At 45.6% G+C, this 12,142-nt stretch overlaps 1 protein-coding gene across 5 annotated transcripts in view; it reads right to left on the reverse strand.

Annotated features, from left to right (window-relative positions):
• DZIP1 (DAZ interacting zinc finger protein 1) overlaps window positions 1-8,863 on the reverse strand; it is a 57,818-nt gene extending 48,955 nt beyond the window's left edge. For 3 of the 5 annotated variants that reach the window (XM_058548390.1, XM_058548388.1, XM_058548386.1), the window contains exons 1-5: window positions 8,624-8,862; window positions 7,840-7,937; window positions 7,062-7,273; window positions 5,736-5,993; window positions 5,089-5,646 (exon numbers count right to left, since the gene is read on the reverse strand). In XM_058548390.1, coding sequence (XP_058404373.1) covers window positions 5,089-5,646; window positions 5,736-5,771 — 594 coding nt within the window. In that variant the 5' untranslated portion in view covers window positions 5,772-5,993; window positions 7,062-7,273; window positions 7,840-7,937; window positions 8,624-8,862. Of the gene's footprint in view, window positions 1-5,088; window positions 5,647-5,735; window positions 6,238-6,970; window positions 7,274-7,839; window positions 7,938-8,623 lie in introns of all 5 variants that reach the window. The other 2 variants (XM_058548387.1, XM_058548389.1) reach the window with 2 other exon arrangements.
• Window positions 8,864-12,142: the final 3,279 nt, after the last annotated feature.

The following is a 12,142-nucleotide window of genomic DNA, read 5'->3' on the forward strand; positions in this document are numbered from 1 at the left end:
CTGTATGTGGGACGGGGCCCCAGCATGGCCGGAGAAGTGGTGCATCAGTGCGCACCCGGGATCCGAACCCGGGCCGCCAGCAACGGAGCATGCGCACCTAACCGCTAAGCCACAGGGCCGGTCCCTAAACATACTCTTACCATACAATCCAGCAATCACATTCCTTGGCATTCACCCAAAGGAGTTAAAAACTTACGTCTACACAAAAACCTGCACAGGGATGTTTATAGCAGTTTTATTCATAATTGCCAAAGCTTGGAAGCAACCAAGATGTCCTTTAGCAGCTGAATGGATAAACTGTGGTCCATCCACACAACGGAATGTTATTCAACATTAGAAAGAAATGAGCTATCAAACCACGAAAAGACATGGAAGAACCTTAAATGCATATTACTAAGTGAAAGAAACTAATCTGAAAAGGCTACATCCCGTATGATTCCAACTATATGACATTACGGAAAAGGCAAAACTAAGGAGAGATGGTAAAAAGATCAGTGGTTGCCAGGGTTGGGAGAGCGAGCAATAAACAGGTGGAGAACAGAGGATTTTTAGGGCAGTGAAAATAGTCCGTATGACACCGTAACGACGGATACATGTCATGAAACATCTGTCCAAACCCATAGAATATCCAACACCAAGAGTGGACCCTAATGTAAACTATGCACTTTAGGTAATTCTGATGTGTCAATACAGGTTTATCAATTGTAATAAATGCACCACTCTGGTGGGGGATGTTGATAATGGGGGAAGCTATGCATGTATAGGGGCAGGGAGGTGTATGGGGGCAGGGAGGTGTATGGGAACTTTCTGTATCTTTCCCTCAATTTTGCTGTGAATCTAAAATTGTTCTAAAAAAAATATCATAAGTTCACACAAAAACATGCACGTGAATGTTCATATCAGCATTATTTATAATAGCCAAATACTAGAAATAGGCAAGATATCCTTCAAAGGTGAAAGGTTAACAATCTCTGATACATGTACACCATGGAATACTAGTCAGTTAAAAAAAATAATAAATGGGGGGCCGGCCCGGTGGCGCAAGCGGTTGGGTGGGCGCGCTCCGCTGCAACGGCCCGGGGTTCGCTGGTTCGGATCCCGGGCGCGCACTGACGCACTGCTTTGGCAAGCCATGCTGTGGCGGCGTCCCATATAAAGTGGAGGAGGATGGGCACGGATGTTAGCCCAGGGCCGTCTTCCTCGGCAAAAAAAGAGGAGGATTGGCAGATGTTAGCACAGGGCTGATCTCCTCACAAAAATAAATAAATAAATAAATAAATGGATGGGCTGGCCCCATGGCTTAGCGGTTAAGTGCGCCTGCTCTGCTGCTGGTGGCCCGGGTTCGGATCCCGGGCGCGCACCGACACACCGCTTCTCGGGCCATGCTGAAGCCGCGTCCCACATACAGCAACTAGAAGGATGTGCAACTATGACATACAACTGTCTACTGGGGCTTTGAGGGAACAAATAAATGAATAAAAAATTATAAGAGTAATTAAACTTAAAAAAATAAATAAATAAATGGATTATTGATACATGAACAACTTGGTCTGTCAGGCCCCAAAGCCAACACCATCTGATCTACCATCACTGGGATTAAAAGGTACTTTATACTAGATCTTACAGTAATTAGAAACTTAGCATAAGTGAGATCATTCTTTACAGCAAGCAGTAGCAGGAGGTTCAGGAATCCTATTTATTGCACGAAGACTCTGCCTTAGAAATAATAAGGCTTCCTTTCAGAATAGGATGGCAAGAAGGAATTCTACATAACCTGGAATCAAATTTCCCCATTAATAAAAAATTTCCCCGTTTTTAAAAATGCTTTGAAAAATGTATCCTCTAAAACTCTTGCATTTTCTTAAAAATAGAGTTTTATATATACATATATATGATAAATATTGTATATGTGAATGTGATATACAGATGAAGGATATAAACTTCTATTTCGAAGGAGTATCCCTTAAAGCACTTTTAGAAAAAAAAAAGTGACATAATAAATTAAGAAAAGTTAGGTACTAGTAACTATTTACAGAAAGGAATCGGATGTTTTTTTCCATGACAACCCCAGGAACAGAATATGTTGAATTATGTTCAGTATACTTGGTTTAAGAATGTAGACTACATGTAGATTATATGCTGTGTAAAACATGTAAATGTCTTAATACAACTTCCATCCAAAATCATTAAAAAATGAAAAACGTTTAGTATAACAGAATTAACATGAGAACTCAGTAAGGATTCCTTTACCAAAACAAAGTAGGATGGAGGTTCTGTATTCTTGCAAGTATTTTTTGAGACCTCTCAAAGACAATGGTGGAGAATAGCGGATAAAGAAACCAACATTTCCACTGTGCCTACACGGAGCTAGGCCCTGTTACATCATTATCTTATTTAATTTCCACGGCAACCATTTTATCCATGAAGAAATCAAAGCTCATAAAAATTAATTCACAGCATTATCAGTTGCCTATTTTAACCTATGTCTCTCTGACTACAAAATGCATGCTTTTTCTACTCCCCAACAGTCATCTCCAACTCCAAACGGTTGAATAATTGGAACCAGGGACATAAATTCACTGACATTCTAAAATCTGCCTGTGTTGCTGGAGCATGGAGAGGAATCTGAGTCTGCCAGCTATGAAAACGGAAGGTCTTCTCAGAGTGAGTCTACGTCCTGTTATGATCCACTGGCATTTTTTAATTTTTAAAAATAATTTGATAGCAATATTGTTAGTACACACTGGCCTTTACACATGGCCATTAGACTTTCCCAGCTATTGGAGGTCTCTATCTAAACACAAATTCATGACTGCATGCTAAAGTCAAATATTTATTTAAACAAAATCAATTATCTTCCCATAAATTTAGGCCGAATATCCCCAGCTTAGGAACCTGGAGTTACAATGCTTATAAATAACCTCATAGAACCCAAGCTAGCTTACGTGTCAACTATTCTGAGCAGCTGTTTTTGACTCCTCTCCCAGAATTGGTGATTCCTACAGCATCAGCACTGTGACCTCTGGCCTCCTTTTCTATATCCCCACTATTCAGTGAGCTCCTAAAAAGGTCTGAGTATCCGCAAAGGGGTCACAGGTAGTCACAGCTCGCTACCGGGAAGCCACTGCAGAAGTCAACATCCATGTCAGATGCTGTTCACTGAGCCTTCCTCATGCTGTACATGCTTCATCCCATGGGACTCTCAGAACAACCCTAAAAGGTAACTATTACTAATGTTCTCATTTTCCAGATGAGGAAACCGAGGTTTAGAAGCTAAATGACTTGCACAGCAGAACAGCTGGGATTCAAACCCAGGAGGTCTAGCTCTGGAATTGTTACCCTAAAGCGCTCGCACTGCTCAGACTCCGTAAAGAGACAATGGCAAGTCACTTAAGAGAGGGCAGAGCGTACCCGTACTACACTAAGTAGGAAGAAGGGGTTGGTCACTTCTACCTCCTCTCAGTCACAGCTGAGCATACCATACCGCTAACACTGTCATTCAGAGAGTCTGCTGAGTGCCCAAGAGCTGGCAGGTGTCACTCATTTGACAAAACTGAGCCATTACCTTTTTATCCTTATATATCAGTCACATTTTTAAATCTTTATTTCCTAACAGCTATTTCTGTAATAACCAAAGGAATGAAAAAATGTTTATAACATTTCACCGATTATTACCAAAGCTAAACTTTTTTTTTTGTTTGCTGAGGAAGATTTGCCCTGAATTAACATCTGCTGCCAATCTTCCTCTTTTTTTCTTTTGTATGTGAGACACCGCCACAGCATGGCCACTCACAAACGAGTGGTGTAGGTCCTCGCCCAGGAACCGAACCCAGGCTGCCAAAGCAGAGCACGCCAAACTTAACCACTAGGCCACTGGGTCGGCCCTAGATAAACTTTTTTTAAGGTTTAAATAGAACTCATTTTATTCATTGTATGGTAAATAGATTTATAAAGAGCCATCTCAGCACGACTTATAAATATTTAGTTTTTAAATGGCATTTATGAAACAAATAGGCAATTAACAACATCAAATATCACTTGAAGACTGTATCTCAGGGTTATGTACCCAAGGCTAAACACTAAGCCTTTCCAATAGCATTCTTTCCCAACTGTTCACCTGTCTTAAATACCCTTCTCTCAGTGCCTGTGGGGTCAGTCCTAAGCACTATCAACCATTATATTCTGCATCCTACACCGCGTTCTCCACATTCACTCATGCCACTATTACCTAAAAACACGGAGGCCTTTTAAGCCATTTTTAGCCAAAATGACTAGAATATAAGGGTGTGAAATCATTCTCATCAGTCTGTTGTTTACTTCAATATCTTTATCAAACATTGTTGATACCTTTTGTGCTTCCTCCACCTAACTGATCAAAAAAATACATTGATTTCTGCTATACTCAAAAATTATGATATTTATCTTGGGCTCAAAGTCCAACTCATAATAGTTGGAGATTAAGACCAGAAAAACAAAATTTTTTAATTTTTAAAATACTGTTCTTATATTAGTGAGTGTTCTTGTTCTTAGGAAATACACACTGAAATATTTAGGAGTCTGCAACTCACGGTCAAGTGGCTCAAAATGATAATACGTATATACAGACGGAAAATAAAGCAAATGTGGAAAATGTTAATAATTGGTGAATCTGGGTGAAGAGTATATGCACTCTAAGTTCTTTGCGCTATTCTTGCAACTTTTCTGTAAGTTTGAAAATATTTTGAAATAAAAAACTCCACAAATTTAATCATTCCAGATAGTTTGGGGGCCGACCTCACTAGCGATTTGTACATCAATTAGGAGGAAACAGCTTCTTAAACAACCAGCACTTACATGACTTCAATAAAGCACTACAGACAACATTACCTGTTTAATTATTAATCCTACGGCCCTCTACATAAGGTAATGAACCATGTCATCTGTGGGTTAAAATTACTGTTTTGCTTAAATATGCCGTTTCTTTTGATTTAGTGTACAAATCTTAAAAGAAAAAAAAAAAGCAGTGATATAAGAACTCTCACTATCCCGGCCAGTGGGATCTGAGGATTTTATTGGATTATGCATGGTAATCACAACGCAGTTTCTCACCTGGTAATAGCTGGCTTTGGCCTCGATCATCAGCTGCTGGGTCGAGATCATCTTTTTCCTGCGTTTACACTCTTCCTTGAGTAACTTGATCTCCCCCGCCTGCTTGGTGAGGAGCTTCTTGCCCTGCTCGCAGTCGGCCAGGCTCAGGCGCAGCCGCTCCTCCAGGTGGTGCAGCTGCGAGGTGAGGAACTCCTGCGAGTGCAGCAGGTACTCGATGGTGAGCTGCGCCAGGCGGATGAGCTTCAGCAGCACCGGGTCCACGCCCGACTGGCAGTGCGGGCACTTCTCGTCCTCCAGCTTGCAGAAGGTGATGTTCATGATGTTCTCCTGCAGCGTGAGCACGTCCACGGCCCCCGCCACCTTGTCCACGTCGATGGCGCTCAGCCGCCGCCAGTCCACGCTCTCCAGCCGGGGTCGGAACTGGAAGAACGGCAGGGGGCCCGAAGCCGCGCTGGGCGGGGCACAGGCCATGGCGGCCGCGCCCCCCGCGGCGGCGGCGGGGGCGTGGGGACCCTCGAGGCCGTTGGCGAGCGGGTAGTAGACGTGCTTCTGGAAGGGCTGCGGGAAGGAGACAGCGCAGCGGTGATAGAGGAACTGGGAGTCCCGGGGAGCCCCGGCCGCCCCCAGCCCGGCATCCCTCCTCTTACCATGCTTGGAAGCAAATCCGCACCCTCTGCTGGCATGGGAGGAGCGGGCCGTCCCGTCTACCTGGCCCGGGCTGCCTCCGGGGCCGCCGCCGCCCCAGCCCTCGGGAGCGGGAGAAGGCCAGGTCCGCGGCGGCGGCGGCGGCGGCGGCGGCGACCTAGGGTCTGGTCGTCCAGGCCGTTGCTATGGTAGCGCCCTGGACCAGGACCTGGAGGCAAAGGGCGCGCCGGCCCCCGCGCGGTCAGCGTGCGCCCAGGGCCCTGCGGGACCAGAGAAGACCTTGGCTACGAGCCCGAGTGGACGCCCGTCCACCCGGAGAGGGCACCTCCTGAGCGCCAGCTGCCCGGAGCACCACTCTTCCTGGCCTTTGGGCTGGACAGTCCATGTCTCTAAAGCGTGGGAAGCCACATCCCCAGGGCCTTTCCATCCTAGCTGCCAGCCTCTGGTTATTCACTCCAGTCCTCGGCTTAGGTTTTGGGATCAGAAATATCAGTTCATCCTCATCTTTTACGCACAACTTACAAAACGTTAAGCAACAAAATTATGTAAAATTAAATGGGATGGAGAAGGACTGGCTGCAAAAGGGCATGAAGACACTTGTGGATATAACAGAAATGTTCTATATTTTGATTCTGCTGTTGATTATCCAGGCATACACATTTGTCAAAATTCATCAAATTGTACGCTGAAAATTAAGGGTGCATTTTGTATATTAGACCTCAATAAAGTTGTTTACAAAATTAAATTTGTAGTATAGTGAATTATATTTGACAGCAGACTTTCTAAATTTCTTACATCCAAGATACTTTTTTTTGTGTGTGAGGAAGATCAGCCCTGAGCTAACATCCATGCTAATCCCCCTCTTTTTGCTGAGGAAGACCAGCTCTGAGCTAACATCCATTGCCAATCCTCCTCCTTCCCCCCCACCCCCAAAGCCCCAGTAGCTAATTGTATGTCATAGTTGCACATCCTTCTACTTGCTGTATGTGGGCCGTGGCCTCAGCATGGCCAGAGAAGCGGTGCGTGGGTGCGGAGCCGGGGATCTGAACCCTGGGCCGCCAGCAGTGGAGCCCGCGCAATTAACCGCTAAGCCAAGGGCCGGCCCCAAGGTACTTTTTTAAATGGAGTCTTTCTGCCTCTATGGGTTGGCCGCCTAGGTATAACGTTCTGATGGAAGTGCAAACCAAAGAACCTCCCCCAGATATGTAATATTTTACTTGTTTTTCCAAAAGGATACATTTTCAAAATGTGACGGTAAAAGCAATTATGTGGAGGGGAACTTGCAACGTCAGCTTCACCACCAGGTTTCACAGGGTCCTGGTATTTACCTTACAGACTTGTGTCTCAGCTGCATTCTGTTTTCTGGAGAGGCTAAAATATTTCTAGCAGCAACTTGTAGACCTCAGGCCTCTCGTTCTTGGGGTCTTCTGGGGGCTGCCTGTGGTTACCAGAGATTAACGAGCTGAGGAAAAGCCAGACATTCCTCAGTCCACGGGGGCATCCCTGCTTGGTCCAACCATCAGGAAAATTTTCGTCTTTCCTAACAGCCAAAGAACAGAAGACAGGAAAATACAGTTCACTGGAACTGGAAGAAAAGTTGTAATATCAAATATTTTTGGCACTTTCCAGGTATTGTGAACTAGAAATAAACCCATATGAAAGCATCCAGGAAATAAAGCATACACTTCATGACTTCACAGAAACCATATATCCAAATAACTATTTTTTTCCCCCCCAAAGCCCCAGTAGATAGTTGTATGTCACAGTTGCACAGCCTTCTAGTTGCTGTATGTGGGACGTGGCCTCAGCATGGCCGGAGAAGCGGTGCGTTGGTGCGCGCCCGGGATCCGAACCCGGCCGCCAGCAGCGGAGCGTGCCCGCTTAACCGCTAAGCCACGGGGCCAGGCCCCATCCAAATAACTTTTAATGGGCCTTCGGAAAAAAAGAACTATTAACGATTCATGCAGCCTGGCATGAATAAAAGTCTTAAAGACCTTCGAAGTTCCCGTTTGATTCTTCCATTTACTTGCTGCCTGATCTAAAACAAAATATGTCAGCCCTAGGCCTCAGTTTCCCTATCTGTTTAGAGGGTGGCAGGATACTGACCTGGCAGGTCTGTGGACTGTGGGCTCCATCCACCGGGCTGTAGGATCAGCGGGAACAAGGGCCGTCGTTTCTCTTGCTCACCGTTATATCCCCAGCACCTAGCATACGACAGCCACGGAGAGGCGGTAAGAATTTGCCCAATCGACACGTGGATAAGGAATGATCGAATGAATCAGGTGCTTAGTTAAATAAACGTCAGCTCCCGGCCTTTTCCCCTCCTGTTTTCTGGGCCTCTGGCCTGTTAGGGGGATTTATCCGTGACCTGGGCCCAGGCCCTTGGACCTGAACGTGGGAGACTGTCCGCGCGCCCCCACTGCAGTCCCGGGAGGAGGTGCGCGGGGCCCGAGGCGCCCATCTCCGTTCACTGCCACCACTCCGGCCCCGAGCGCCGCGCTGTTGGCCACCCTCACCCCTTGGTTGAATCTTGGTCGCAAGATGGCCGGAACAGGAAAGAAGGGGGCACGGTTTTCCGTTCTTTCCGTCTCCCACCCCCGGGCAGGGCCGCCAACCCGGCGCGGCCCCTCCCGCCCCGGGCACACGGCGGGGCCGGCCAGCCGAACCCGCAAAGACAAAGGCCGGGGAACGCGGGCTCCGGGGGCCCTTGGCCCCGCCCCTTATAAGGCAAATGGGGAGTGGGGGCTGCGGCGGCCACGCCAGCGGGGTCTACAGCGCCTCGGCTCCCAGCCGGGGGAAGACGGAGAAGGGCCCAGCTTCGCGAGCACCGAGATGCCCCGTCCGCCGCGGGCTTCCATGGGTGCCTGGCGCATCCCAGGCCTCGGCTCACCCCAGCTGCGCGCTCCTGGGCGGGCGCCGGGCGCTGCAGGCAGACGGGGGCGACGCTGGGGACCCAGACCCCGGGGGCGCTGCTGGCGCCGGCAGGGCCCGCGGAGGCCGAGGAGCAGCCGAGCGGGGAGCGGCGGGCCAGCTCCTTCTTCCAGAGGGCAGGATGAAGCTTGTCTGGTCTGGGCAAGTTGTGGCGAGGCGGGCCGCCTGGCGCCGCTCCGGGTGCTTCCAGACTCCAGGCCGCGGGCTTCTCGGGATCCCCCACCCCCCTCCCGCCCCCCCTCCCCTCCGCGATCTGCCTCCAGCCTCTTCTCACCGCGTCCCAGCCCCTCTGGCAGCTGGGCGGGACTGCGCGCGTCTAGACCACAGCGCTAACATGCGCTCCGCCAATCCGGCTGTTGGTGCAGACACGTGGTGCTCCGGCGCGCTCTGTTGCTGGCGTGGGATGCTCGCCCCAGGAAGGCTTTTCAAAGAGAAACCAGATTCACTCCTACCCTGCGGTTCGCCTGGCCCTCGGCTAGTTAATTTCCCATAGGGGCTTTATGTGAATTCGCTCCCAAGAAGAGATGCGTTTTAATCTCAGAAGTCTGCAGATGCAAGGCACCTCGAAGAGGCTATCTAATGCAGCCCTGCATTTGAGGGACGTGGAAAATGGGATTAAGGACTATGCACCCAAGCACACGAGAATTTAAACCCATGTAGGTTTCCGCGTCTCTTTGGGTTTATGCCCACTTGAGGACGAAAGGCATGGATCTCTGTTGGTAGACAGTTTGGCGGTGGGAGGGAGACGTGATGTCTCGGGTAAAGGGTAGTGTAATTTTTTAAGCTAAAATTGGAACATGTGGTCTGACAATGGGGCAAAATTCAGTATTTTTAAGAAATGAGCAATCCAGAAAGTATGCACATTCCATTTTAACAACCAGATTGAGGAATTTGAGTGCATCTTTTGCAAAATTTTAGTGTCTGCTATAGCAAAAAATTGTTCTTCAATTAGAAAGCAGTAACTACAGAATTTTTGCTGGATGACATGTTACTGTAAAATGCTTTTCCTTGTGCTTCTCCCTGACTGGTTCAACTTTGTACCATACTTTATGCAACATAGTAATAGCTCAGTAAGTATTTATGTTGAATTCCTCACTTTAGTTTTTACTTGAAATCATAGGCCTAGGACAGCCTTGGTGTTATTTTTAAATTTGTCTAATTTTAAAATGCTTACATTTGGAAGAGAATCCAAGATCCCATAAAAATCCTCTAATGTAGTGTGGGTAGAGATTTCTAGGTAGAAATTTCAGGCAATATGAGGTAGATAAAGCCATTGCTTTGCAAAATCTATACTCTGTAGCCCTTTGTGGGGTGTGTGTGTGTGTGTGTGTGTGTTGGATGATTGCTTAATTAACATTATTTGATGATACACCATTTGAGTAACTTGTATTCCCCATTCTCCACTATCAGGATATTACCCAACATATGCAGAATTGGAAGTAATAAGATGAACCAGTTCACTTTGGCATGGCATAGTAGCAATCACACATTCTTGATCCTTTCAAACCTCTTATATACCAATTATCACAGCCAGGTGGGGAGTGGCTGTGATAACTAAATAATTTAAAAATTTTTAGTTATTTAGGTATCTGTCTCCTCCATCAGACTGTGAGAACCTGAAGTGTTCTAGCACATTGAGCACGTAGTAAGTGCTCGAATAAATATTTGTTTTTTGAAGACAGAAATGATCCTAAAAATGGAAATAGAAATATTGGTGAATATTAATCATTTTGTATAGTAAGTAAATAAAAATGTTGTAGCTGAATTTATTTCAAATTTTTGTTTCTATTTCTCTTGTTTGAAAATAGCAAGTGTGAGAAAATGAAAATTACATTGAGGCAGGCAGTTGAGGGTGGTGGTTAGCATGGTATCTATTTATTACTAAACATTACCAGGTCTTATAGGAGTAAAACCAAGATTAGATATCCAAAGGAGACTATGAAGCAAAATAATTAAAAGGTATTGAATCAGACAATACATGTCATTTCTGCCCTTCTTTTTCGATCACCTGGCTAATGTGTTTTAGTTATAATATCATATATATAGTATATAGAAAAGTCTGTAAAATGTATATGTACAGTTTAAAGAATAATAGAATGAATACTTGTATACTCACTACCCAGGTTAAGAAATAAAACATTCCTAGCATTTTGGAAACTCCTCTCTGCGTACCTCCCCGGTCAGATGTCTCTCCATCTTCCTATTTAACAATTATCCTAACTCTTGGGTTAAATCATTCCCTTTTCCTTATAGTTTACACTATATATATATATAAACATATAAACATTGTATTATTTACTTTTAAAAAATTGAGTAGCAAGCACAAACTGTGTAAAGATGGGTCAGATGAGTATCTGGGTCTGTATTGCCTTTACACACAGGCAACAGGGCTTATGCCCCACTTGGCCCTTTAGAAAAGGCCAAGGGGCTAATGGACCAGGACCTCCCATAGCCTGTGCTCTCCTGTTCTAGACTATGTTCGAGCTACATAGAACCCCAGAATTTCCTGCACAAAAGCCCATGCCAACTTCCAGAGTCTGTATGGGCTGCTTCCCCAAGTCCATCTTCTCAAAGGTGGACTGTGCTGCTTATGGTTAGGCACACAGGGTGGCCATGAGCAGCAGTACTATTTAGAGGTACTAAATTGTGCAGACATATGGGTTGGAGGGTATACACCCATGCACACAAGGTCCCTCATTGGTCAGGATGGTCCCAGAGTGGAAAGAGAAGAGTTGCTGCCTGGGAGCTTGGCTCAGAGTCCAAAAATTCTAACCAAGAATTCTAAATTCAAGCCTGGCTTTGCACCCTGAACTTCCTCTGAGTAACTTAAAATGTGATGCTGCTGGCAGGCAGTTGTAAATGAATATTGCAAACTCTAGGGCAACCATTAAAAAAATTAAAAAGAGAAGTTTATTAATATGCTGAGATAGGACCTGAATGGAATGATAGAAAATGCTCCGTTAAAACCAGAGAAGGCAGAAAAAGGGGGAGAAAACAAAGAAACAAAGAACAAGTGCAATGAATAAAAACAGTTACAAACATGGAAGATATTAACCCAGTTATATCAGTAATCATTTTAGATGTAAATGGTCTAAATAAACCAATTAAAAGGCAGAGTTGTCAGAGTGGATTAAAAAAAACAAGACCCACCAATATATTATCTCCAAGAAACTCACTTTAACTATAAAGACTCATATAGGTTAAAAGTAAAGGAAAAAGGTATGCCCTCCTGACACTAATCAATAGAAATCTGGAGCAGCTATGTCAGCTTCAGAGAAAGCCAACTTCAGAACAAGGAAAATGACCAGGGATTAAGAGGGGTACTGCATAATGATGAAGGGGTCAGTGTTCCAAGAAGGCAACAATTCTTAACATGTATGTACATAAGAACAGAGTGTCAAAATATATGAGGCAAAAGCAGGTAGGACTGCAAGGAGAAATAGACAAATCCACTGTTAAAGTTGGAGACTTCAACATC

This window comes from Diceros bicornis, chromosome 9, assembly GCF_020826845.1.
Source record: "Diceros bicornis minor isolate mBicDic1 chromosome 9, mDicBic1.mat.cur, whole genome shotgun sequence".
Taxonomy (NCBI): Eukaryota; Metazoa; Chordata; class Mammalia; order Perissodactyla; family Rhinocerotidae; genus Diceros; species Diceros bicornis.